Source organism: Salminus brasiliensis, chromosome 3 (genome assembly GCF_030463535.1).
Source record: "Salminus brasiliensis chromosome 3, fSalBra1.hap2, whole genome shotgun sequence".
NCBI classification, from domain to species: domain Eukaryota; kingdom Metazoa; phylum Chordata; class Actinopteri; order Characiformes; family Bryconidae; genus Salminus; species Salminus brasiliensis.
This window is the reverse complement of record NC_132880.1, coordinates 46,904,828-46,932,346: the sequence shown is the minus strand read 5'-3', so window position 1 is coordinate 46,932,346 and position 27,519 is coordinate 46,904,828. Positions and strand designations below refer to the sequence as shown.

At 42.9% G+C, this 27,519-nt stretch overlaps 1 protein-coding gene across 2 annotated transcripts; it reads right to left on the bottom strand.

The window, feature by feature from the left end:
- Positions 1–679: 679 nt before the first annotated feature.
- zc3h7a (zinc finger CCCH-type containing 7A) lies at positions 680–25,963 on the bottom strand. 2 transcript variants are annotated; one of them, XM_072676396.1, is made up of 23 exons: positions 25,848–25,963; positions 24,126–24,226; positions 19,693–19,732; positions 19,401–19,598; positions 19,147–19,305; positions 18,970–19,050; positions 18,840–18,893; positions 17,545–17,587; positions 17,150–17,457; positions 15,704–15,947; positions 15,419–15,441; positions 15,151–15,322; positions 14,856–15,014; positions 11,759–11,964; positions 11,407–11,507; positions 11,075–11,256; positions 10,623–10,693; positions 9,492–9,622; positions 9,282–9,387; positions 2,868–2,976; positions 2,627–2,760; positions 2,059–2,222; positions 680–1,966 (listed from the first exon to the last, which is right to left on the bottom strand). In XM_072676396.1, the coding sequence occupies exons 2-23, from the start codon at positions 24,191–24,193 to the stop codon at positions 1,777–1,779; spliced, it is 2,943 nt and encodes a 980-aa protein (XP_072532497.1). In that variant the 5' UTR covers positions 24,194–24,226; positions 25,848–25,963; the 3' UTR covers positions 680–1,776. The 2 variants fall into 2 exon arrangements, with proteins under 2 accessions (XP_072532497.1, XP_072532498.1); XM_072676397.1 differs by having other exon boundaries at positions 17,545–17,584.
- Positions 25,964–27,519: the final 1,556 nt, after the last annotated feature.

Sequence of the window (27,519 nt, the reverse complement as noted above, 5' to 3'; positions counted from 1 at the left end):
TTACACAGACTCAACAGAGTTGGTACAATTACTATTATTACCATCTATTAACCAGCATCAGTACTTTCATTATTTTTACGTTTACTGCTATGATTATATTACATTATTACATTATGATTAGATCAGCACACCTGAGCAGAAGAAGTCATACTGTGATGACCAGAAGAGGATGGGTTGCCCTTTGGGAGTGCCACCCAAGGCCTCCAAACACACTGTACGGACACCTCTCAAAGACACTTTTCGATGTTACCGCTACATATTCGCTCATGCTGCATGCCTTTGATATATTTGATTTATCATATTGCTGCTACCTTTTTTAATTTCTCTACTTCTCCCACGTTTCTTATTTATGTCTACACTATTTATATTCTATTATTTTATTGATTCGATAATTGCTCTTTGGATGTACCTAGGACCTTTAGATCACAATTTCATTCCACCCCATGTACCACGTCATGCAAACATCAAAGTGTCCTTTATCCTTTATCCAGCCCAGAGGAAGTTGTCCTACTACTGGATTCCCGTAAAAGTTGCTTTATGACAATGCCAGCTCTAAAAAGGGCTATACAAATAAATCTAATAAATAAATGAATAAATCACACACCACTTCTCTGGTCAGGCCATTTCTGCACTCTGCAAATGTCTTGTTTGTCGTCCAAGAACAGATCAGGCAAGCAAAGCAGCAAAATACACTTTATTCTACAGGTAGGCTTATTAGATACAGTTATCCCTACATAACCATTTCCTCATATGTTTTCATTCCAAAGACCAAGAGAAGAAAAAAGTGCAGTACATTATGGTTCATTCTAGACTTCTGACCAACCACCCAGCCCTTTCATGAAGCATCGGCCATGGACGTTTCAATAACGCGTAATACAAATAACAGTTAATGGCACTGACGTCCAGACAGGTCAGACCAACAAACAGGACTGTGGTGAACTGCTTGTCTTGTAAGACTATTCCTCGTGATCAAATTAAAGGAACCGCAAAACAGGAACTGGTCAAGGTGAACGTTTTTAAACAAGGCTGGAACGAGAACATAAGAGGCCAGACTGAACAGCTGCCAAAATAATTGACAAATCAATGAAACGGCTAACTTCAAATCTCATCGGCTTGAGAGCTTTCGTGTCAGTTTGTTGGCAGTTTCGTGCTTCTTGTTGCTCGTTTTTCTTGCGCACGTCCCGCCTCTGCATCGGAGACCCATAAATAATCATTTTGTGGGTACTCTGTAGATTTATATAATCTGTCTAAATATTGGGTCATAATTCAACAGATTATGAAATATAGAAGAAACATACCTCCAGAAAATAAAAATAAGTAATAAAACCCCTAATTCCAATGTTAAAGAGAAAAAAAGACAAAAACTGTATATTATGTGGAAAGAATCAACCAAACCTCGAATTCAGAGACGTTGTCAGTTTTGCCCAACCGTGTTTACACTAGACTACTTCTTTGGTGTTCTTGGCCTGAACATGATCTGCGAATTTTGTATAAAGCAGTCCATCGTGCAAAACACCTAAAGGAACTGAAACATAAAAGGCAATAGTGCATTTTTTCCCCTTCCTCTGTGAGAAAAGCAACAAAGCCATGATTACACAGAACACAAGGCCAGCTCTGTGCTTTCCATTAAAATCAAGCAGAGAAAGAGCTAGAGGGGACTTCCCCACCTCTTTAACTGCAGGGAGCGTCACGTGAGCTCATCTGCTTCAATACTGGAATCCAAAAATGTGTCTTTGTTGTGAACACCTTGGTAAGATTAGCCAAATTAATAAAAATTTACTTTAAGTCTTTAAGCAGAAAACTATATTTGCCAAAGTCGTTATCATTTGGTGCTAGCAAGTGATCATTTTGGGCTTTGGCAAGTCTCTGCAATAGGAATTCTCTCCGGTCCTGCCACTCCTTCAGTTCCTCCTCTCCGTGAGCCAGTTTACACTGATCCTCCTCCGTGCACGTGCCGATCTGAAACCTGTGAACAGCAACACAAAGCCCCAGTCATCAACAATAACGAAGAGCAAATGTCTTACTTTAATGAAAGCTGTAGGGTCAAACTCAACTCACCGCTCGCAGACTTTGAAGGTTCCTGTGGGGAAGCGATACTGCCAGCAGTTCAGGTCAACCTCAGAGTTGAACAAGCGGTCTTTATGCTTCTCTGAAGTGATATGCTGCTGCCACTGTTTGTCGCTGTTGCAGTTTTTACCACACAGCCAACAGTGGTTACCAGCCTGGCCAAAAAAAAAAACAAAACAAAACACAATCACTGAAGGAAGATCACACACAAAAAGCTGGGGCTTGATTTGCAAACATCTATGACGGATTTCTTCAAGACACCAGCGAATCTGGCCTCTGCTTGTTGTGTTTGCTGAACATTAGGGATAAAAAAACAATTGGTCTGACTGAATGCGATTATGACCAAAGTTCTGAAAAGAGGAAGCCAAAGAAAATAAATAAATAAAAATAATTATATTATATTATTCATTAAAAACAAACTAACTTTAAAATCAAAAGCTGCAATTTATTGATTGATAATGTGTGTGTGTGTGTGTGTGTGGGGGGGGGGGTGTAACATACAGGAATATATAACATACTGGTGTGTTACAGGTGTAAAACTGTGTGCGAGGTACCATACCATTTCATCTGCGTAGTCTGTGGGCATGTGAATCTGCTTCCCATTCTCCTTCGTGGCACTGATCGAGCTCTCTGCACTACAGCTTGGCTTCTGAGACTGCAGCCACAGCTCATAAAGCTGGCCCATGTCTGCAACTATACACACATTTTTACACAGGTACATTAAACCTGGTCACCTCCTCCGCACATCATTTAACACAACACTGTATTGTCAACATCAGACTGAGGTTTTCTGAACTTACTATTGTTATCTTTCATGTACGTCCAGAGATCTTTTTCTTCTGGACTGTGGGCAAAAGTACAGTTCCCAATGTACTGACACTTCTTGCCAGCAGCCACATGCATGCAAATCTGAAGAGGATGAACCATGTGAAGAGCATTAACTCATTATATTCTCCAATAACAGGTGTACATAACAGAATTTGCAAAATTCACTAGGGATGCACCAGCCCGATACTAGGATTGGATAACAAAACTAGCTGTATGGGATAATTAGTCTGATCTACGGGACCGATACTATTTTACGGAACCTGATTCGCGGAACGCGGGTTTGCTAGGCTTCATGATTCAGGATCAGAGTAACATACAGATGTGATAAACAGATAGCAAACAGCAAGTGTGGTGCCCTTTGACCTGTCCTCATCTCTCAGTGACTGATCCAGCTCGTCTTTCATATAAGGAGAACCGAGAAGAGAGGGGCTGCTCGCTCCTCTTTAGTCTCACAGACTTCAAATTTCAGAACATAAGCCCTGAGCCCAGACCACACTGCCGAGGTCCAGCACAGTTATTATATTTACATTTTGGTGACAAACAGATATTGGGTTCATTTATATTTGTGGTCATTTGCAGGGCCTGAAATTCATTTTTCAAAATGGGGGGGAATTCCCCCCTTAAATGTGTCACATAAGGGGGATTTCTACATTTTGGGGGGGATACTACTGGTGAGCTGAACTACAGGTCTTACCTTGTCCTTTTTAAGAGTTTTGTTGCTGTGCTTCAACTTAAGATATTCGCTGAACTATAGACATTGCTGTAACTTGTCTCTTGGTTCTTCTCTACCCTGATGTCCTCTCCTTGGTCTTTCTTTTGTAGTTTTCTATTTTTCTTGTACTCCAAAAATCAATATCAAAAAACACAAACATTCCAACTGCTCTCTGGAAGGGGTCAAGCTCTGAAATGAGCATCAGATTGGTGAGGCTTGTTATAAGTCAGTAAATTTAAGAACTTTTTAAAAAACTTTTTTCAACGTTTTACGGCTGTTTTGTGTGCTGAAACTGTGTCCACATGGCATGTGGCATGACATCACAGTCCGCCGACTTGGCATCAGGCAGAACTATATACACTGCAGTTATGTTTTTCTTTTGTCCTTCTCCTCTGTTATTGGCCACCTCTTGTAGTTCATCAATGTCCTCAGTTGTTATATTAGTAGCTGCCTTTGTGTGCTATTCTTTCCCTGTCCTCTGTCTCCTTTGCTTCATCTCTTTCCACTTGATAACAGCTCTCTTGAAATCAAACTGGTCTCGGGGAGGGCCAAGCTCAGAAATGAGCATCAGATTGGTGAGATTTGTATTACTCAGTGAATTTCTGAATTTAGTTTTAATCCTGTTTTGTGTGCTGAATCCACGTTCACACGACACACTTGCAACTGGAATGACCAGAGCTATCTTAATGAGTTTCTCCATTTCAGTGAACACACCGCTATGTTCATGCAGCACAGTCTCTGCAAACTGTTGAAAGGAAAATGAAGCATGTGACTCACTGGAAACCATGATTTGCTTCAGCATCGCAAATTCTGACAGAGCTCCATCTGCATTTACACTACGTGAAAAGTGTGTGAACAGGTTTTCAAGCTTCTCTGCACCATAGAGAGAGAGATTCTCAGAGGCCTGTTTTGCTACAATGGCCTTTTTTGGTTCAAAAATAGTGAACCATGACAGAATATCCATTGTGTCAGTAGGGAATCTTCTGTCAATTTCATCTATCAAGGATCCTACATACCTGTTCTTCATGCCATCAAAGGCTGGTTTTTGAGTGTTGAACTCAAAAAGCTTGTCTCCTTTGAACTTATTACCCTGAAGAGAGCTGAAGAATTCTTCTTCTGCAGGGCCAGGGTGGACCATTAGTTCTCTCAAGGTCTCTTTGGTACCTTCAACCATTGGCTGGACAGTGGAAAAGTCCAGATTTTCTTTTTGAAAATGTTTTGAGAGAAGGGACACATGCATAAGTACGTCCTTCATCAGGTGAGCAAGGGCCACAAAGTTGAACTGTCTGACAGATGTCAGTAGACCTTTGGCTTTGTCTGAGTCCTGAGTGTTTGAGGCAGCCATGTGCTCAAGAACATCTCTCAGGGATTTCAGTGATCTACACACCACTGATACAGCACTGTGAACTGACAGCCACCTCACTGTATGTGGCTGGGTAAACTTCAGTTGGGGCTCATCCAGCTGTTTCTGCAATTCATGCAACCTGTTGCTTCTGACAGCAGAATTACTGAAAAATACAAAAATTGACCTCAAATCCTGCTGAAACTTTTTTACCTGTTGCACAGATCTGGCTGCATCACTAGCAACAAGAGCAAGACGATGAGCTGTGCAATGCACCCCCACCAAATCTGAGTTGAACTCCTCTCTGAGTTTTTTAACAACTCCTTGGCGACATCCTGTCATAACAGCAGCACCATCAGTACAAACTGCTGCAAGCTTTTTTCCATCTAAATTCTTTTCTGCCAGCAATTGCTTAATATCCTCAAAAATGGTGTCTGCTCTTCCATCAACAATTTCAGAGTTCCTGAACAATTTCGTTTTTATCTTGTTGTCATCCATGTACCTTACATATGTTATAAGTCGCTTCATGTTGCTTATGTCTGTGGACTCGTCCAGTACTAAAGAAAACACAGGGCTTTTTAGCACAGCTTTGTCAACATCTTCCACAAGTGCACTTGCAATAGCTTGGTGCATTTCTGCTACACCTTTCTCATTAGTGTAGCTTCCATAACTTGGCATTTCAGTTTTCAGGTTTTTAAAAGAAGGACACTCCATCTCTTTCATGAATTTAACGAGATGCCCAAATTTTGAATTAGCCAGTTCGTTTTCTGCAATAAAGTAAGCAGTTTTGAGAAGCCCCGTTATTTCTTCCTCACACTGCAGCTGCGCAACTTCAATAGCGTTAGCCTCGCGCTTTCTCTTCAGTGCTGCTGTATGAGAAACACTGTCCGAGTGGCGACTTAAAGTCCACGTTTTGTAGCATCGGCTGGTAAAAGGCGCAGCACCGTACATTTTACAAATCGAGCAGCTCATTTCACCGCTATTAAGTTCAAGCCAAGGATATATTCTTGGCCAATTGGCCTGAAACTTATCTTTGGACTGCTGCTTTAGTTTGGTGCCGTCACCTGTCTGTGAATCCTGTGGATTAGCTTCGTTAACGCTGCTGCTTGTGCGAGTCCGTTCGGGTTCCGGTGCCTTTTTCTGAACGGGTTCAGTTTCAGACGATGGAGATTTGCGTTTTAGCCAGCGTTCCATGTTTGTGTGCCTCAAGTTCTTATCAGGGACTGTGTTGGTTCTGAAAGTTGACCGGGAGAAATGCCTCTAAAGCAAAAGTTTCTCGTAGCTCTGTAGACAGAGGAGGAGTGAGCGCGCCGAGTGCAGCTTCCAGTACGCGCGGTCCATCCGTCCGTCTCACAATCCAAACCGGGATCATTTTTGCTGAACGTTTTTTGCTGTAATTGTGTGCGGGAGTTTCCCGCATTATTAAAGCTAAAATTGCGGGAATAGAAGAAATAGTGCGCAATTCCCGCAATCCCGCACTGAAATTCAGGCCCTGATTTGTTATAATTTGTTTTACAAAGTTATAAAAGTAATGATTATGTCAATCCTGATGCCTAAAGTCTCTCCTTCTTATCTCCGGAGACTTCAACCATGCTTCTCCATCCTCCACTCTGTCCACCTTCACCCAATATGTAACCTGCCACACCAGAGACATGAAAACACTGGACCTGTTTTTTGCCAACACAAAGGAGGCATACAACTCATCACCTCTCCCTCCCCTTGGAAGATCTGATCACTGTCTGGTTCATCTTCTGCCTGTGTACAAACCCATTGTACATAGGGAACCAGCTGTCACCCGTAAAGTGAAGAAGTGGTCTAAGGAGTCTGAGGAGGCTCTGAAGGACTGCTTCGAAACAACGGTGTGGGAAGAACTGTGTGATCCTAATGGGGAGGACATTGACAATCTCACTCACTGCATTACGGACTACGTCAACTTCTGTGTGGATAACACCGTGCCCACCAAGACTGTTCGGTGTTTTTCCAACAACAAGCCATGGATTAATCCAGATATAAAGGCTCTCCTAAAAGCGAAAAAGAGGGCCTTCAGATCTGGTGACAAGGATGAGCTGAAAGCTGTGCAGAGGGAACTGAGAAGGAAGATCAGGGAGGGGAAAGCCAGCTACAAGAGGAAGCTGGAGGAACAGTTGCAGCAGAACAACATCAGGGGAGTGTGGAAAGGCCTTCAAACCATCTCTGGCCACACAAAGTCCAACTCCTAGGTGGTGGGGGACCAGAAGTGGGTGAATGATCTCAATCTATTTTTCAACAGATTTGATCAATCACCTAGCCCTGCCCCCACACAGACACCCCTGCTGTATCCCCACTCAGCAGCACTACCATCATGCTGCCCTCCCCCTTCTTCTTCTTCTCTCAGAACTTCTGGCTCACAATCATCACCATCATCATCCCCTAATGGCTCATCGTCTGGCAGCATCAACCACCCATTCACACATTCCAGCACCCAGCCCCCCTGCTCCAACCTGTCCTTCACAACAACCCAGGTGAGAAATGAGCTGAGGAAGATCAAGCCTAAGAAAGCTACAGGTCCTGATGGAATCAGTGCCAGGCTCCTCAAGTCCTGCGCTGATCAGCTGTGCAGGGTAGTTGAGCATATGTTCAACCTGAGCCTGAAACTGGGAAGAGTACCACAGCTGTGGAAAACATCTTGTGTGGTACCTGTGCCCAAAACACAGCACCCAAAGGACCTAAACAGCTACAGGCCGGTGGCACTGACTTCCCATCTGATGAAGTCACTGGAGAGGCTGGTCCTCAACCACATCCGCCCTCTGGTGAGCCCATCCATGGACCCTCTTCAGTTCGCCTACCAGCCTGGTGTCGGGGTGGATGATGCTGTCATCTATCTTCTACACAGAGCTCTTTCTCACCTGGAGAAGCCTGGCAGCACTGTGAGGATCACCTTCTTCGATTTCTCCAGTGCTTTTAACACCATACAGCCAGGGCTTCTAAAGGACAAGTTGGGACATTGTGGAGTGGACAGTCACCTATCAAACTGGATACTTGACTACCTCACCAACCGACCCCAGTATGTGAGGGCACGGGACTGTGTCTCTGACTTGGTGGTCAGCAGCACAGGAGCCCCTCAAGGAACGGTCTTGGCACCGTTCCTCTTCACCCTGTACACTGCTGACTTCATGTACAGCTCACCGACCTGTCACCTCCAGAAGTTCTCTGATGACTCAGCGATCGTCAGCCTCATATCCAATGAGGAGGACAGCGAGTACAGAGAACTTATTCAGGACTTTGTGGACTGGTGTCTGCAGAACCATCTGAAGATAAACGCTGGAAAAACCAAAGAACTGGTGGTGGATTTCCGCAGGTGCAGACACCCCCCTCCATCAGTGAACATCCGGGGTATGAACATCGAGAGTGTGGACTCTTATAAATACCTGGGTGTTCATCTGAACAACAAACTGGACTGGTCAGTCAACACTGCAGCTCTCTATAAGAAAGGCCAGAGCAGACTCTACCTGCTGAGGAGATTGAGGTCCTCTGGAGTGCAGGGAGTGCTCCTGAGGACGTTCTTCGACACAGTGGTGGCATCTGCCATCTTTTATGGAGTGGTCTGCTGGGGCAGTAGCATCTCGACGGCAGATAAGAAGAGACTGGACAAACTCATAAAGAGGGCCGGCTCTGTCCTGGGGTGCTTCTTAGACCCAGTGCAGGTGGTGGGAGACAGGAGGATGACAACCAAGCTGGCATCCATGCTGGAGAACAGCTCCCACCCCATGCATGAGACTCTGGCAACACTGGGCAGCTCCTTTAGCGACAGGCTGCTTCACCCCAAGTGTGTGAAGGAGCGGTATCGCAGGTCCTTCCTTCCTGCTGCCGTCAGACTACACAACCAGCACTGCTCCCAGCGGACCACATACACACACACTTAACCACATACACACACACTTAACTACACACACATGTTCATGTTCAGGGAATACTATGTGCAATATCCCACCCCCATGTGCAATTAAGAGTCTTTTACTGTAAATAATATTGTTTACTGCTTTTTTAATTCTTATCTATATTGTGTGTATATAGTGTAAATTATTTATTTATCTAAATTTTTGTAACTGAGTGTCCTGCTATCCCTTTCTGCTGTTACACTGTGAATTTCCCCACTGCGGGACTAATAAAGGACTATCTTATCTTATCTTAAGATGGGCAGGTATACTTAGGTTTATTAATTCAACAATGGTATCGGTATCAGTTCATGTATCTGTATCAGAACAGAAAAAGATGGATCGGTGCATCCCTAAAATTCACCACCAGAATATAAAAAAAGCATAGATGTAGTATTGTAGAGTTGTACTCAATCACCTCAAATTGAGAAGGGGCGGGCTTTCTTGTTGGAAGAGGACGAATCTGAGTCCACTTTCTCCGTTCAACTGAACTAACCAGGACTACTTGTCGGTCTTTGGACCATCTGGACAAAGCAAGACACCAAAAATCAACAAATACTAGAGAAGCCCAGAACGCTGGCACTACAATAGACGATCAGAGAAGTAATTTAAGAAAAGCAGTACTCACGTGTGCCTGGACTTGGCACTGCAGTATTTCCTGTTCTTGTCAGGCTCACTGACCTGACCGTTTCTCCAGCACTGCTCACACACAAACTGCATCTTAAGATTAGAAGGGCCAAACCTCTTTGGTGGCAGCTCCTGAGGGAACAGCACATGTAGCAGAATTCAAGGAAAGGTAGAACCATCGATGAGCCATAAACACACATAAATGGCTTGCAAATGTTTGAGCACCCCTGATCAACATTCCTGTTACTGTGAAAAGATCTGCTCTCCAACGTGAATAATAATAATAATAAAAAACAATTAATTCTTGTTAATATTTGCAAGATAAGCAAGATTAGTTCATTACATTTCATTTTTAAAAGTTTTAAAGTAATAAAAAGAAACAAGCCCCATGTAAAAAAAATATATATATATTTTAATGTATAAAAATGAAAACTCCTCAAACCTTGTCCAAACAACCAGCAGCCATTGGCTCCACTAAGCAGCTAGAAGAGTCTTCATGGAAGTATCACTAGAAAAAAACCCTTTCCTGCATCCTCACCACAAAATACAGCATCAGAAATATATCTTTAAAAAAAAAAAAAAAGACTGATGCATTGTGGACTGATGAGGTTCTCCAACTGTTAAGCACAAGGCTGGATCAATCATGCATTGGCTTGGGTTGCAGCCAGTGGCATGGAGAACATTTCATAAACAGAACAGACTTAATAGTCTTAAATATCAGCAAATTCTTGCAGCAAAAATCACATATCTAAACAAGAAATCTGAAGATAAAAAGAGGATGGCTTCTAAAAGGAGGCTAATGATCCTACACACACCTTGTTTTACCTTAACACCACAGAATATCTGCAGACAGACCTTAAAACAGGTCTATGGTCCAAGAATCTTAGAGAACTAGAATTTTGCAGGAGTAATGAGTAAAGATCCTCCAAACAAATAATAAAAAAAAAAATTAAAGGACTTCTCTGAAAAGTGTTTATAAGCTGGTGCTGTTTGTATTACTAAGTAATTTTGCTTATAATTTAAAAATTCCAAAATGTCAGAAATCAGCTCATCATTTACTTGCTAAGCTATTCACATTAACATATTTTGACCACGAGTGCCCAAACCTTACCATGCCACTGTAGACACATACCTGTACTTGTGAGCTGGACTCAATATTCCAATACTTTTTTGCCTCCTGGACAATACTTTCATGGGTAATGCCTAAAACACACGAACAAAAAAGAATGTAGAAACTGAATCTGCATGTGTCAGACCTTTCAGCAGGTTCCACAACACCCAAACATAAAAGGTGCTACAAATGTTTTTTTGAGCAGCGCCATAGAAGAACCATTTCTGGTTCTATAAATATCCGTTTTGTAATAGATGAGTTAATGTAAATACAAAAAAATATATATTCTTCACTAAACCAAGAGAGGCTCTTCTATAGCAGTTGGTCCTTAAGGACCACTGCCTTTCACATTTTGGTGGTTTTGGTGGGGCTCAAGAGGGGCTTCTTATTTAAATGATTAGCTGTTTTAATGGCATGGCTCAAAGAAAGAAGCATTCTGTAGCACCTTCAAGAGTGCAGAGCTGACATCTCACCTTGTTCACGCTGCATCACCCACACTTTGAGCTCGATGAGGCTGTGGGCGTAAAAACAGTAGTCCTCTCGCTGGCAGCCATACCGTACCGCATGCCTACACAGATCTAACTGACAGGTTGGACTGTACGGACGAATTTTGGAGTAGCTTAAAGTGATGTCTTTCAAAACATGTACCAGGCACCTAAAAAAACGAAAACACATGACAGACGTGTCAAGAGCGCATTCACAAACATTATTAACCTAGAAGTTATTTACTTATATAGTTCAGTGCACATTTCATTGATCACCAGAGTTGGTATTGGTATCCAGATTGATGAGAAGAGATGCTTACTTGTGGTCCTCAAACACATGCTTTGTCACTGGATGAGAGCAGAGAGCTGGATTCTCCTTATTGAGTTTGCTGATTATTCTGGGTTTGTGATCAAAGCACACCTAGAGACCAGGTCACACACCCATTAGATCTCTTTCTAACTTCAAACAAATGCAGTTCTGGCAGTGCAGCACATTCCAGCTGATGCAATGCAGTAGTTAAAAAATAATAATAAAAAATAATAATAAATAAAATAATAAATTAATTAAAGTGTTACTGAATCGGCTTTGTGAGTTTGAGCAGCTTTCCAAAACGTTAATAGAGCATAAAGTCAGTCACACAAGCATCGATAACACCACATGAATGATCTCACCTGACAGAGGAACATAAAAATTCCATGGTGTTCCTGTAGGATTTTGGGGACTGACAAACTGACCTTCGTCCTAGCCCCATATGGATCACACAGCAGGTCTCTAGAGATGAAGCCCTTGCGCTCCAAGGTCCAGACATCAATTTCTTCTTGGCAATAGGCAAATGTGCAGTGACCACGGTACTTACACTCTTCTCCATTGACAACATCTGCATGAGATTGGACCATGTTAATGTTTAGCCAAAGGCCAAAACAACAACAACAATAATAATAATAATAAATAAACAAACAAACAAACAAACTCAATATTACAATTGTAATTTTAGGATAAAAGCAAAAAAAAAAGAAAAAGGTTTTTTTCTGTGCATGCTATAACTTACATACCTACACATGCTTGCTTTTTAAAGATGTTCACAGGAATTTAATAGGTCAAACTAGGGCTGGGCAATATGACGATATTTTATTGTATTGGGGTAAATTATTATTATGATTATTGATTGTTATTATGATACACAATATGCTTTTCTAAGCGTATTGAGGACATTGTAAGTACTTGAACACTGATCAACAGCACGTTTCATTAAACTCTGTGTAATTAGACTGGTTTCATTGGATGAAGTGCAACAGATTTTTAATTCAGTAGAGGAGAATATTTAAACAGTAGTTTTTAAGAATCTGTGGCTACTGATGCATTTCGTCTGCGATCGTGTATATTAAAATTAATTATCTTATATTGTGAAAATGTCTTTAAATACCGTGCTAATATTTTCACCACATCGCCCACTTCTAACTAATATGGTTGATAATTTTCTCAAAATACAATCGATCAGCCAAGATGTCCGATAGCTAAAGTTTGGTTCTTTAGTTTAGAACAGATGTCAAGCTAACATTGCTAACAAACGCAGGATTTTTATTTATTTCATGCTGACAACAGCAAAACAAGGTAATTTATTTAATTAATGAATTAACAAATAAATAAATGTATTATTAATAAATTCTTATAGCTCAATTCTGGGGCACCTACTTTGAGGAACCATTCAAATTTTAGCTTTCATCTTTAAACATTGTCCATTTGTGCAATTTTATTGAATACTTTTTGAATACACTTGTTTACATAGCTCTCTGATTGATGTGTAAAGATTTTGGTACAGGTTTACAGTGACAAATTGGTGACTGTCCATGTCCAGTGTTCTCAACTAAAGAAGCACTAATAAATCATTCTTAGTTAGTCTTACATTTACCATACTTACTTACTTAATACATGATCACAGATCATCAGCCACAACATATTCTATTATTCAAGGAAAAAAAAAAATATATATTTTAAAATATTTGTGTGTGTGAAAATGTTGTATGATCTGATGGAGACACTGATAGCCTAGAGGTTAAGGGTCTGTAGCTTCAGGGTCAGGAAGATGCATCCTGGAAGTATCGAGACAACTGCATAGACCGTAAAAGTCATAAAGACTGATCTGTTTACAGAACATACATGCCCCTCACTGAGCCTGTAACAACTATGAAGCTGTGTACCGAGATACAATACTTGGGGTTAAGCTGTCTGCAGAACAGACAGTGAACTAAGAGCTCCTGCACAGCCGAATTAAACAACTCCCTTTCTGCACCCCTAACTCTCCAGCTCACTTTCTTCTTCTCTGCATGAAAATACAAGCATACAACCCTCCTGTATTACAGAAGAACTGCTATACTGGACGGTGTACCGTGTTACAAGAGCAACCATTTGCGAATTGGCATTAGCATGATCTCTGGTTGAATAAGTTTAATAATGGTCGTCAATAAGTTTTATCTTGACAAGCCTAAACGAAGTCAAAACTTCCACCAGGTGAAGACAGGAAGGGGCAGAGAAAAAAAAAATGGCATCCCTTTGTCCTTTGGAGTATTATCTAGGGATGCACTGATACGGCTTTTTCAGTTCTGATACAGATACGATACATAAACTTTGCATATCGGTCAATACCCGATACCGATCCGATACTTGAATTAATAAACCGTATACCTCATCATGTAAGAAAGACTTTGGATTTGACTTTGACAAACACACAAAAAGTAATCAACCTCATTTTTAAATATTTAGCGTACTTCAAAATAAAATCTAGCAGCTGAACGTGAGAACAAATAAGTAACTTGGTCAAACATACAAGCAGCAATCAAAACTGCAAACATGTAAACATTTAGTGCCGTCTCACACCAACCAATTAAAGTAAAAAGGATCGGTTTCGTGGATCGGCCTAATTATCCGATACCCGATCCAGCTAATTTTGTTCATATGGGGACCGATATTCAATCCTAATATCGGATCAGTGCATCTCTAGTATTCATGATTTCATTGATATTCATGTCATCTTTGCAATGTGGCAATCTGTTTAGACTACCGCACAGTGCAACTGCGCCCTGCGCACCTGAATGCTATCCGCTACCTGCCCTACAAAATGTGAGCAAACTCTACTGCTCAAACAATTCACCTTAATTTGAAGCTACTTTCCTGTGCTATTCTCAAACTGGTCATGAAACTCACTGTTTACCTTCTGAACATGTTTACAAACAAGCCACAAGGAGTTTATAAGGACCATCTTAACTGATGATGGCACAGTTGGCAGTGCTTGACCGTGATGTGTAGCGTTTTCCGTTGTTTTCAATACCTGGATATCATATAGAAACATCTCATCTGTGAAAACTTTGATATGATAAAATAACCAGCTGAGTAAACCCTGCAAACTATTCCAGAAAATACTAGAGTGAGGGTTACAGAACCAAGAACCAAGGTCAATGCTTTGAGGAGTTTACTGGCTAATATTAGCAAACTAATCTCTACTGTATTAAACATACTATAAAACATTTACTTAGGCAGGTCACGCAATGGCTCGCATGCCATTTTACGATCCTGAAACACCATAGGATCTTTAAACATGTAAACTGAGGGTATCAGTCCTACCGACTCTCCAAGATACTAAAACTTAGAGGAGAATGCCAAATAGAGCACTGCACAGCATCAGCAGGCCACAGATGTGCTAGCCAAATCAATGACACAGCACAGCTGTCAGAAAATCTACAGTGCAAGTTATAAAAGCACAAGCTGTCTTACCTTTACAAATATAATAAGGCCCCACATACTGATTTTTGGTAGGCCTAGGTCGAATCAGCTTCCACGTAGGGTTATCTGAATGTTTGATTCTTCCAAGCAACAAGTCCTTTTTACATTTATGGTCCTCTGGATGATAGCTGTAATCAAGCACTCCAGGCCCTGTAGGCACACAATAGCCATGTAATGTTGAGAGGTCTGTATGCAAACCACTTCAAACCACTGTTGTGCTCAAAAGGTCATGCAAAGCACTGCTGCTCAGCAACTCGACTGCCCAGATGATTTTTTTTTTTTTTACCAGTTTTGAAGCATGTAGAGCAGGCCTGTTTAAACTCATGGGTGTCGGCGAGTGGATTCTTGGCCAAGTCGACCTGCTGTGGAAGTTCCTGTGCGTAACTGCTGCTCTCCGGCATGCCGAATGGCATCCCCATGGGTGGCATGGGGGCTAAGGTTCTTTCATTGTTTCCCATCTGAATGCAAGAACATTTAAATTACAATAAAATGTTACAAAACAATTAATGCAATGAAATGAGTATGTATGAATGACATGTGAAAGAAAGAGTTACCATAAAGGTGTGCTGGCCAAAACCTGTCCAGAATAACACGTCATTATAATATCATCCAAACAATTCAGGTAAATGCAATCATATGCAATGCTGTCTATTCTAAAGTGTTTTGACAAGAACATTAACACCAGAATAATCACAAAAAATACAGATGTATTTGCCTAGCTCTACACGCCAGGTTGCTTCATCACTTCTTTCTGGGTAATTTAAAAAATAATAATAAATAAATAAATAAATAAATAAAATAAGCCTAATAGAGTGAGCTCAAAACAGAAACCAACGCACCTGGCTGAGCTTTTGAAATAGACAAGCTATCCAGTGAATCCAGCGGAGATGTGAACGTGTCCAGGCCGAGGGAGTAGCTCGGTGATACTGGCTTGTTGTAGAGTGCTGGGAGATTCACTGTGCACTGGGTTGGCACAAGCATTGGATGGTTCATGTGGGGGGGTAAATGCAGAGGGGCTGACATGGAACTCACACTGGCAATACTGGTAGGTAAAGGAAGGGGACCTTTCACTGTAGGAATCACCTTGGAAAGGAAAGTGGGGGAAAAAATGATATGATAATACAACTGATCTTAATAACAAACAGGGCCAGCTTGAAATCGGTATGCTTTTCTATTTGGTGGGAAACACTCACCTAGCACTTTAATAGGAATACCTTTAGACTTTTTAATGCAGTTATCTAATCTGCCAATCATGTGGCAGCAGTGCAATGCGTAAAATCATGCACATATGGATCAGCAGCTTCAGCAATCAGAACGGTGAAAACCATCAAAATCAAGTGATCAGTGGTTTTGAACATGGCATGATTTGTTGGTACCCGATGAGCTGATTAAAAGTATTCCTAGAACTGTTGATTTGCTGGGATTTTCAGCAAAACAGTGCCCAGAGTTTCTCAGAATAGTGTAATAAAGAAAACACATCTAGTGAGCGGCAGCTCTGCAGACGAAAAATCTGGCTGATGAGAGAGGTCAACAGAGAATGGCTGCTCAGGCTGGTTGGAGCTGACAGAAAGGCTACAGTAACTCAGGTAACCACTCTGTACAATAGTGGAGATCAGAAAAGCATCTCAGAATATGCAACACGTCCAACATTAGGGCTATTTCTGGCAGCTATCAGAAAGCTTTGGCTGCAGTGGGAACAGGCTAACCAAAACTGGACAGTTGGGCAGACTGGAGAAATGAAGCCTGGTCAAAGAATCTGGAATCTGGATTTCTGCTGAGACTCACAGATGGTAGGATCAGGATCTGGCACCAACGTCATGAATCTATTCATCCAACCTGTCTTGCGCCAACAACCCAGGCTGGTGGAGGTGGTGTAATGGCGTGGGGAAAGACCACTGATTATCCGAGTCTCATTCCTGACCATGTGCATCCCTTAATGGCCACAATTTACTCAACTTCTAATGGCTATTTCCAGCATGATAATGATGATGCACCATGTCACAAAGCAAAAGCCATCTAAAACTGGTTTAATGAAGTTCATGAGTTCAATGTTCTTAAATCACCAGATCTGAATCCAATGGAACGTCAACAGGATATGGAAACACTGGACATGCACAGCATACAAATGCTCCTAAATGATGCAGGAACTGTGAGTGAAGCAGTTATGCCAACATTCAAAAACACTTCCAATATCTCATACAAACAGAGGAACCAAGTGTGTTCCTAATAAAGTGCTGAGTTGCATGTGGCATTTGTTATACATGAGTTTTGGTTTGGGCACTTACCACAGAGGGGTCAGCGGGAGCTGCACTATCCAGTAGTTCATCCAGGTCATCCCCAATAATCTCTGCATCAAAGTCCAACTGTGATTCTATTACTGGGTAAGACTCACTGGGTCTAGAGCCATTCACCAAAGGCATATGCACAGGAACAGGCACAGGCTCTGGGTTATGTGGCTCAATAGGGGGTACAGTGGAAATAATATTGACAGGGGCAGGCTGAGGCTCCACTTCTACTTTCTCACTCGCAGGAGGGCACAATGGCATGCTTACGGGCAACGAAGAAGCAACGGCCTGCTTAGAGTGGCAAACATCTGAGAAACAAGAAAACCAGGGTTGAGTCAGCAGCTCTGGAGCGGACTTGGTTTCAAAACAAACTACTTCAGTGTAATCTGCTTTACCTGTCTCAATATCTTCCACAGAAGCAGAGATCTGTGACTGCTGCTGAAACAATAATATTGCATAAAGTTTTAATTACATAATTAAACACTGAATGATAATGGTTAAGTTAAAATACACAAGTTAAGAGGACAGAGCCTTGTATCTAAAAGAGCACAAAGTTGAGGGAATGATCTTAGGAGTGTTTGACTGTTTTCAGGGACAATGAGCAGACTGGTTCATCCAGGTTTCTTTGTTCTGTCTGGGATCAGTGAGCTTCTACAGCATAGCCATCCTGTGAGTCTCTTAAATAAACATGGGGGAATTATCTAATTTAGTCACGTACTAGATGACAAATCTAGACGTTTGACAAATCGGACGTGTCGTAATTCTAAATACCATACTCATCCAGAGTCAACAATTTATTTAAAAAAACAAAAACAAAACAATGTGGTTGTTTCTTGCCCATTTCCTCCCCAATTTGGACCGCCAAATATAGCCAATGCCGATGTTAAGAGGTCAGGGTCAGCCAATGGCCGATATGTGTTGCAGATTTTTTTTTTGGGCGATATCTAGACGTTTTCCGATTTACTTGCATGCACAAATGTCACACTAATATCATTAGTGACACACTTAACATCATTTATTAAACACTGACTTGAACCATCTTTATAAATAAATCAATTAAAATAAAATATAAAAAGTATATATATTTATTTAAAAAAATAATAGTAGTGCTGCAAACAACTTTATGCATTTTTATATTAAACAAAGTCCTCAAGTAACCAACTGTGAATAAAAACGTAAAAATTTAGTGTACTTGAAGGTAAAGAAACAAATAAATGACAAATTGGCCCATCTATAATTACTGGGCTATTAAATAACCAAATAATTACCTGCTTGTTCTGTACTCAGCTCTAATCACCAGTATGAACAATTTAGACGCGTTTGGTTTAAACTTGTTCTGATCTGTGTTGCAGAGTTCACCTCTCAGTCCAAATGAATGAGTGGTGTTAAAATGGCAGAGCAAACATCACATGAAGCACTCTCTACCATTTAAGATGATCTTCATATGCATGCAAAGCTGCTGGGAAACTAAGCTGGGGTCAGTCTGCTGCTCTGTATCTCATCACTTACTCCTTACTTTCGGCATTCATTTCACTGGTGTAACTGGGAAATAACCAAATTACCAGCCAACTAAAGACGGTTTTGCACATAACAACAGTGTATTCTCCATACGACTGTGTGTACCAAACAGAGACAGTTGGGTAGGAATACACATGCGGCACACCTACTAATTAACAAGGCGATCTCCTACCTTCTCATTTGCTGCTCCTGATATACTTGAGCCAGACAACACATTTAAGGCAGGCTGTAAAAAGAAAACCAACCCTGTTATATGGTTCATTATAATCAGTTAAATTAGTCGTAATCAAAATGTACTATACCTTGCCTCTAACATAGGCTTTACGAATCTTCAGGCCCAACATTTTGGCAAGCTCTTGAGTCAACTGAATTACACAGGTGTCCTATAAATAAATTAAAATACAGGTGACATCTTAGATCATCTTGAAAGCAAAATCACTCAAAGAACAGACAAGTAAGGTAAAGTACAGTCAACTGACCTGAGGCACTGCCATGGAGCACTTGGCTACAGCCTCATAGGCCTCTTGGTGCCTTCCCACTTCTTTCAGGGACCTTGCCTTTCGATACAGAGCTCTGTGGTTATTCTCATTGAGCTGAAGTGCTTTTTCACAGTCCTCCAAAGCTTGGTCATGCAGGCCCTACACCATAACAGAAAATTGGTTAAAACATCTAGAAATATTACAGTATTAAAACCAGTGTGCTATATCTTATACAAGAACCGTTCAGCACTCACAATGTTTAAGTATGATGCAGCACGGTTGGCATAAAGCTTCTCCCTCAGGTCACAAGCTATGACGATATCTTCTGAGTCTGCATACTCTGCTATGTTTAAGGCCTCTGTGTACAGCTCGACCGAACGTGCCCATTCACCTTCATGAAACACATCGTTCCCCTCCCCGAACAGATTCTTCACCAGGTCCTGGATGAATATCTGCAGTAAGGATAAGATGTAGATGTTAACTCCGAAACTGGCATTCAAGTCAATGCATTGATTGTCTGTCAAAGTGTGAGTAAAAGCATCAAACCTCATACTGCTCTTGACTGCCAGGGAAAGGCAGGGTGGACCTGCAAACACAAAAGGTTAGATTTAGAGCATGTCTACGGGGAAGTGTTAGGGGAATTACACAAGTGGTGTGTGGATCAGGGGTTTTACTGAAGTTTTACTTTAGCTGATGCAGCGTCATGGGAGAATTGGTATTGTTTTGCTCATGGGCTCCCCCTACAGTTGAGAACTGCAATTGACTTTTACTCCACTGATGTAAACACAAGTTGCCCTTTGTGTGCCCCCGATGGACAGCTGTGCAGGTGCATATGTTGACAAGCTGAGACATACAGAAGCAGCATCTGAAGGTAGGCAGTGGAGTAATACTACAAGATTTTACACTAATATGACTATGGGTTATGCAGCGTTACTCAGGAATTCTGGATAGAGGTCTCTCTCTTGCAGCTCCACCTGAGCTTCATAGTGCAGTAGCAGCAGCGCTCCGGCCTGAAGTGGGAACGGCCGAGATGCAGTCCTCCCTGTTGCAGTCAGTGGATTATCAGCAGGATTCTGAAGCTGTGATTTTAAGCAAATTCTGCTACCTAATGTTGGTTTAAAGAGTAAATCCACCTTCAATATATGTGGGTCTCGGTCCTCTTCGCTGATGTTAGTGAAATCAACCACATTCAAAATGCTGTTGAACACTCGCTGCGAGAATATGTACAAAACCTGCTAATAATTGCTGAGCTAAAAGTACTGTTAGCGGCCTTTGCTGGCTCTGCTGTGCCCGATACTCAGTCTACTGGGCTGAGTGATGGACGACCCAACAGTCTGTTTAGTGTTAAAGGTCTTTACACTGCTTCTCCCACGAGGCACATTAGATCTACATTACATTCTACATGCATAAAGCCCAACATGCAGTTTATTAACAGATAAAATCCCACCCTTTGACAAAAAACAATCAGCTTGCTGTTTATGGCACAGGCGGAGGAGGATGGCGATATCGTGGTGCTAATGGGCAGATAAATCACATTTTTAGTGCATTGTCGAGCCGAATGCTAAATTTAAGACCATTACTGAGGCAATGATGGATGCTAAGTGCCCATAAGGACACTGATTTGAATCAGACATGGTTGTAAAAAAACAAAAAAACACCACCAGACAAAAATCAGAGACATTCAACACTAAGTGGACTTGAACACTAGCTTTAATGGGTCTCTGCAGATTGATAAATTGATGTGTTTAAAGGTGAGACTTTTTGAGGAGCAGGCAGGTTAGAAAGTAACCAATCGGAGGCTAATCTGTTTTGTATGTCGCTGAACCAATAAGCAATAGTGGAAAATAGAAATAGAAAAATCCTAGGTATTACATCACAGCAGACACAGTATAGCTGAATGTTCAACCTCTAGGGGGCGAAACTGGAAAAGCTTCACTTTTCAGCATAAAATAATAATAAAATTTTGCCAAACTGCTACAAGGTGTCTGTGTGTAACATGTTTGTAGATTTTTAAAAAATCTATATGTTAATAGATTCACTCAAACTAACGACATACAGCTGTATTTCATTTTGCTTTAAATAAAACCCTCATCTGACATCACAAGACCCCGATTAAGACTTGCTAGTCATAGGCTGCAGCATTCTGTAGTTCCTGCTTGTGTTATGAGCTCTGAGGGCTACATGGTGAACCAACATTTCCATTCAACATACCAATCATTTGAATAATCTCAAGTGATTTATTAATACATGTTTTGGTCACATGACCGTTAGTGTCCAGGCTACAGTCTTAGCTTTAACTGCAAAAGGTACAGACATGGTACTGCATTCATTTCCAGACAGAATGAATCATGTGTGAATTAAACATTCATTGTCTTTGTGAGATTTTATGGCTCCCAAATCCAGAATGTGGTTCGTAACTTACATCTTTATGATGTTATGTTCATGACAAATCACAATTTAATCAATTTGATCACAACTCCGTGTGAAAGCGGTCACACAAAAACCGTCTATATGTAAACTGGAGAAACATGAGAAACCTTATTCAATGGACATCAATGTAAAAAGACTTTCACCAATTTTCTCCCCAATTTGCCCTGCCAATTACCCAACCTGTACGCGCAATGCCTCTGACAGCAGAGAGGGCGAACTGGCACACTCCCCGTCCGACACATGCACAGTCATGCCTCTTTTTTTTTTTCTTCTTCAAACTGTGATCCAACGTGCCTGGAGGGAAGCACCGCATACCCTTCTCCAACGCACCAGCCTGCAGACGCCAGCGGCGGGCAGCACCGCAGCAAGGCGATGTGGGGAAAGAGCCATTTACCCATCCTGGAGAGAGCAAGGCCAATTGCGCTCTCTCAGGCCTCGGCTGCTGATGGCTAGCAACATGACCAGGATTCGAACCAGCGACCCTCTGAACAGGGCCTTAGTGTGTCGAACCACCTGGGGCCCTGGATCATTTCTATTGATCCCTTCCCCCGGAGATTGTGACACAACGTAAAGAACTGGCAAATTCACATGTTGCATCAAAAATACAGGTTTTTGCATGACAGCAATGATATATTTTGAAGACAGTAAACAAACTTGCTCAGCATTAAAGGCAGTTCAGTTGGGCTGATCAGCGTTTTTGAGGCCGACACTATTCAAGAGCAGGACTGGATGCCACATTAGCGTTTCCAGGCGAACTTGGTAATGCAGCATCATGCAGGGTGTATCTATTTAGTGGGGTTAAAAGTCTTTGCTCTGCTTCCCCCACAAGTCATGATCGTTTTCCACAAATGTCTACAAATGTTGGTTTGAGCAGAGAGGTTAGAAATGAGGAGAGCGGTTGAATGGTTGAAACCTAAATGGTAGTTCTTTTAATGCTCAACTGAACGTTGGATAAAGTCCTGCCCTTTAGAAAAAAGTGCCAGGGTAGCCAGAGGAGAGACGACGATATTGTGGCGGGGAACTTTCCCTCTTGATTGGGAGATTTGCATAGGCACAATATCAAGGGAAAAGTGGGTGTTTTTCGCTCACGTAATTCACTTTTACTCCACTGATGTAAACAAGTTGTGCTTTGAGAGCCCCCTACTGTACATCTGCACTCGCGCATTTCTGGACAAGCTGAGAGCTCCAGAAGCAGCATCTGAAGGTAGAGAAGCATGTGGACTGAGGTGATACAGTAATACTACAGGATTTTTACACCAATATGACTTGAAAGTCAGACGGATGTGTTAACAGGTATTTTAGCTACGAGATTTCCCGGCGTTAGCTCGACACTGCAAATAATAATAAAGACATTCGAGTCTCAGGGTTTGTCCCTCTCTTGTTGATGTTTTTGGAATATGTGGTCAAGCATAGATACAAAGAAGAGCCCACTGTCTGAACTAACTAGTTTAATTCAACACAGGCTTTAAGAGTTTTTGAGGTTGTGCGTGAGGTCTGTATTGCCCCTGTAAGAATTACAGTATGGACCCAAAGATGACTGGCTTATCCTGCTGCACTCAATGGCATCATAATTATAATAAAAATGTCCAAACCATGGTGTTTCCTTCTAAAATGGGGAAACCTTTTTTTTCGCTGTTTGACCACAAGATGCAACCAACTTAAACAGACAAAAGAAACTGGAGGAGCTTAGGAGGAAGGCAGTCCTTTAATGTTATACATGTGTTGCTCTACTTCTGGCTGTTCAGTCCATCTCCACTGAATCTGAGGTACTTCCAGGTATCTCGCTACTGCTTATTGTAATAAAGATTTACAATTTTTCAGAGAGACGTCCTTTTTTCCCCCCTACGCCATCTCGCAGTTAAATGAGGAACTGCAGTGCACCGTGACCTCGTGAAATATGGATCATATCATATCTGACCGTTTTTCAGGTCCATTTTTTTTTTTAACAGTTCAATTATTGACCAATTAAATATCTATGCATATACTGGCCAGTACCAAAACACAGCGGATCAATCCTTCCGTCTCTAGTCATAACTACACTTGTACACATCCTCGTAAACAACATGTGGGAATGATGGCTTGCAAATGTCACAAGTTTATGATTATGAACTTACTAGTCATAACCTGAGGATTTCAGCAGTACAGCCAGATACCACATTTCTCCACAACAAGGAATGAGTCATCTCCGCCAAAAAGATAGTCAGGAACTACCATTCAGATACAAATTCAGTACAATTTTTACATCCTCTGCAATTGTGCTGGCACACAAATACAGTTACCAAAAAGCAAGATATCCTCATTTTAATTTGGTGTGGCACAACAGATAACACCACTACCTGCCACTGAGCTACGATACTGTGTTGGAGACTGGGGTTCGATTACCAGTCTGGGTGACTGTGCTGCGCTACACCAATAAGAGTCCTTGGGCAAGACTCCTAACACTACACTGGCCCTCCTCTGTAATACGAGTAACCTTGTAAGTCGCTCTGGAGTCCCCCTCCCACTATGGTACTTTTGCAAGCATAGGCAGATTAACAAACCCCACTCACTGGATGAACTGCAGCCCTTTCTCAATCTCTTGCCATCGGCCGCTTCGGTCCAGACACGCACTCGACATGCTCCCATGTGCACCAAGGACTTCCGTCCAAACCTGCAAAAAAGAAAATGTGAATTTAACATAAAATGTATATAAATAAATAAATAATAGCGATGAGTGTGTATAAAGATTAATACTCGATAAATTCATTCCTTTAGTTAAATAAACTGTTCCTTAAAACTAAAGAAACGAACTATTATTATTTCTATGTTGATACTTTACTGTCTCCCTGATAAAGACAGCTTGTCCCTTAAGTACCTGCTCTCTACATCTAGGAGACGCTTTGGGGAAAAAATGATAGAATAGGCTGTTAAACCTTTCTAAAAACACTAATGTCCAAATGTTTGCGGACACCTCTTGAATGCAGAAGAATGCACCCACTGCTGAGACAGATGTGCAAATGCACACACACACACTGGCTTCCTGTAGCTGCTGCCTGCATCTGATTTAAAACCCTGACGCTGGTCTACAAAGCCCAGATTGGACCAGCCAGCCCCTCCGCACTTGATGGCAATGGTCAAAAGCCGATCCGCACCGAGAGCCCTTCCAGCTTCAAGTACGGCTCGGCTCGACCCGCCATCCCTCCAAATCCACGGAAGACGAGCGTCCAGGCTTTTTTCTGTCCTCGGACCGAAGTGGTGGAACGAGCTTCCCCTGGGTGTCCGAACAGCAGAGTCCAACGCTCGCTGTCCTCAAACCCAGACTGAAGACCCTCCTCTTCTGAGAGTGCTCAGGCGAAGAGAAGAGTACTAGGGTCTCCTTACTGACTTGTGTTTAGTAGAGTCTAAACTTAGAGGATCTTTGAATTATTAGTCTATTCTAACTAGCTGAGGTTTTTCTTGGGTAAACAGTGAAGCACTTGGAGAAGAAGCGTCTACTAAATGCCTTAAACGTAGCTAAATGTAAATGTAGAGGGGTATAAAGCCCCCCAGCATTGAGGAGCTGTGGAGGAACTGTGCTCTCTGGAGTGATGGAGGGTGGTGGAGCTCCATCCAGTACTTTTGGGATGAGTTGGGAAGTCTGGGATGATGACGTGGGGTGCTGATCACACATCATCCTGACCTTTGTCGCTGAATGCAATCAAACCCACATTTGTACTGTGAGAGTAAAGCTGGCTGAACAAATTATGGGAAAGTTAGCTAGCTAGCTTGGCTGGCTATTCTAACCAACACACACTTAAACAATAATAATAATAGCATTAATATGATCAATTAACCACTAAACCAGCCCAATTAACCACCCAAATCAACAACAGTCGACGTGCAGCGATGCAGAGACCGCAGGGATTACCAGGAAATGTGAAGGAGCTGGAATGGCATGTTAGCGAGCTAGCTAGCTAGCTACCTGCAAACAGCTGGAAAACGCAGCTAGCTAATGCTAACGCAGCTGGCTAAAACGGCTAAGGGCTCCCAACCGAGCTGTAGATGTATTCTGGGTCTGGGTCTGGGTCAGGAATAGTGGCACAGCCTGCCCTGACACCGCCTCTGGAGCTGTGCTGTTAGCTTAGCCTCAATCCCGCGGCTAAGCTAACAGTCCAGGCTAGTTAGCAAGCTAGCTATCTAGCTAGTAGGCTGTTGAAGCGCGCGCTGGCTGGGCAGTTTAGATAGTTAGCTAGTTTATTATGGTCAAAGTTAAATGGTCACCAGCTGTAATATTACTATAACCACCGACTCACCTTTCTACAAAACCACCGGCTGAAACTATCGATAAAGGCCCAGTTTGTAAACGAGGCTAAATGCTATAGCTAGCCCCCGTCTCCCCGGCGCACACAGCGTGTGACGTCTCGCGCTCTCGGTGCGCTCTGATGCTCTCCGGTCCGCAGTGAGGAAGAGAGAACCGGCAGAACAGCGCCCCCAGCTGACCACAGCCGAGAACAGCCGAGAACAGCCGCGGGGAGGTTGCTTACACAGGGACACTACACTCTACTGTGCATTTGTTTAGCATTACTGTGAGGATTTGATTGCATTCAGCAAAAAGAGCGTTGGTGAGGTCAGGATGTTGGATGATGATCACCATCCCATCTCATCCCACACCTCATCCTCCACCTCATCCTCCACCTCAACCCCCACCTCATCCTCCACCTCATCCTCCACTTCATCCCACACCTCATCCTCCACCTCATCCCACACCTCATCCCACACCTCATCCTCCACCTCATCCCCCACCTCATCCTCCACCTCATCCCCCATCTCATCCTCCACCTCATCCCACACCTCATCCCCCACCTCATCCCACACCTCATCCCACACCTCATCCCACACCTCATCCCCCACCTCATCCCACACCTCATCCTCCACCTCATCCTCCACCTCATCCCACACCTCATCCCACACCTCATCCTCCACCTCATCCCACACCTCATCCTCCACTTCATCCACACCTCAAACCACACCTCATCCTCCACCTCATCCCACACCTCATCCTCCACCTCATCCCCCACCTCATCCCACACCTCATCCTCCACCTCATCCTCCACCTCATCCTCCACCTCATCCCACACCTCATCCTCCACCTCATCCTCCACCTCATCCTCCACCTCAACCCACACCTCAACCCACACCTCATCCTCCACTTCATCCCCCACCTCATCCTCCACCTCATCCCACACCTCATCCTCCACCTCATCCTCCACCTCATCCCACACCTCATCCCACACCTCAACCCACACCTCAACCCACACCTCATCCTCCACTTCATCCCCCACCTCATCCTCCACCTCATCCCACACCTCATCCTCCACCTCATCCTCCACCTCATCCCACACCTCATCCCACACCTCAACCCACACCTCAACCCACACCTCATCCTCCACTTCATCCCCCACCTCATCCTCCACCTCATCCCACACCTCATCCTCCACCTCATCCTCCACTTCATCCCACACCTCATCCTCCACCTCATCCCACACCTCATCCCCCACCTCATCCTCCATCTCATCCTCCACTTCATCCCACACCTCATCCTCCACCTCATCCCACACCTCATCCTCCACCTCATCCCACACCTCATCCCACACCTCATCCTCCACCTCATCCCCCACCTCATCCTCCACCTCATCCCCCATCTCATCCTCCACCTCATCCCACACCTCATCCCCCACCTCATCCCACACCTCATCCCACACCTCATCCCACACCTCATCCCCCACCTCATCCCACACCTCATCCTCCACCTCATCCTCCACCTCATCCCACACCTCATCCCACACCTCATCCTCCACCTCATCCCACACCTCATCCTCCACTTCATCCACACCTCAAACCACACCTCATCCTCCACCTCATCCCACACCTCATCCTCCACCTCATCCCCCACCTCATCCCACACCTCATCCTCCACCTCATCCT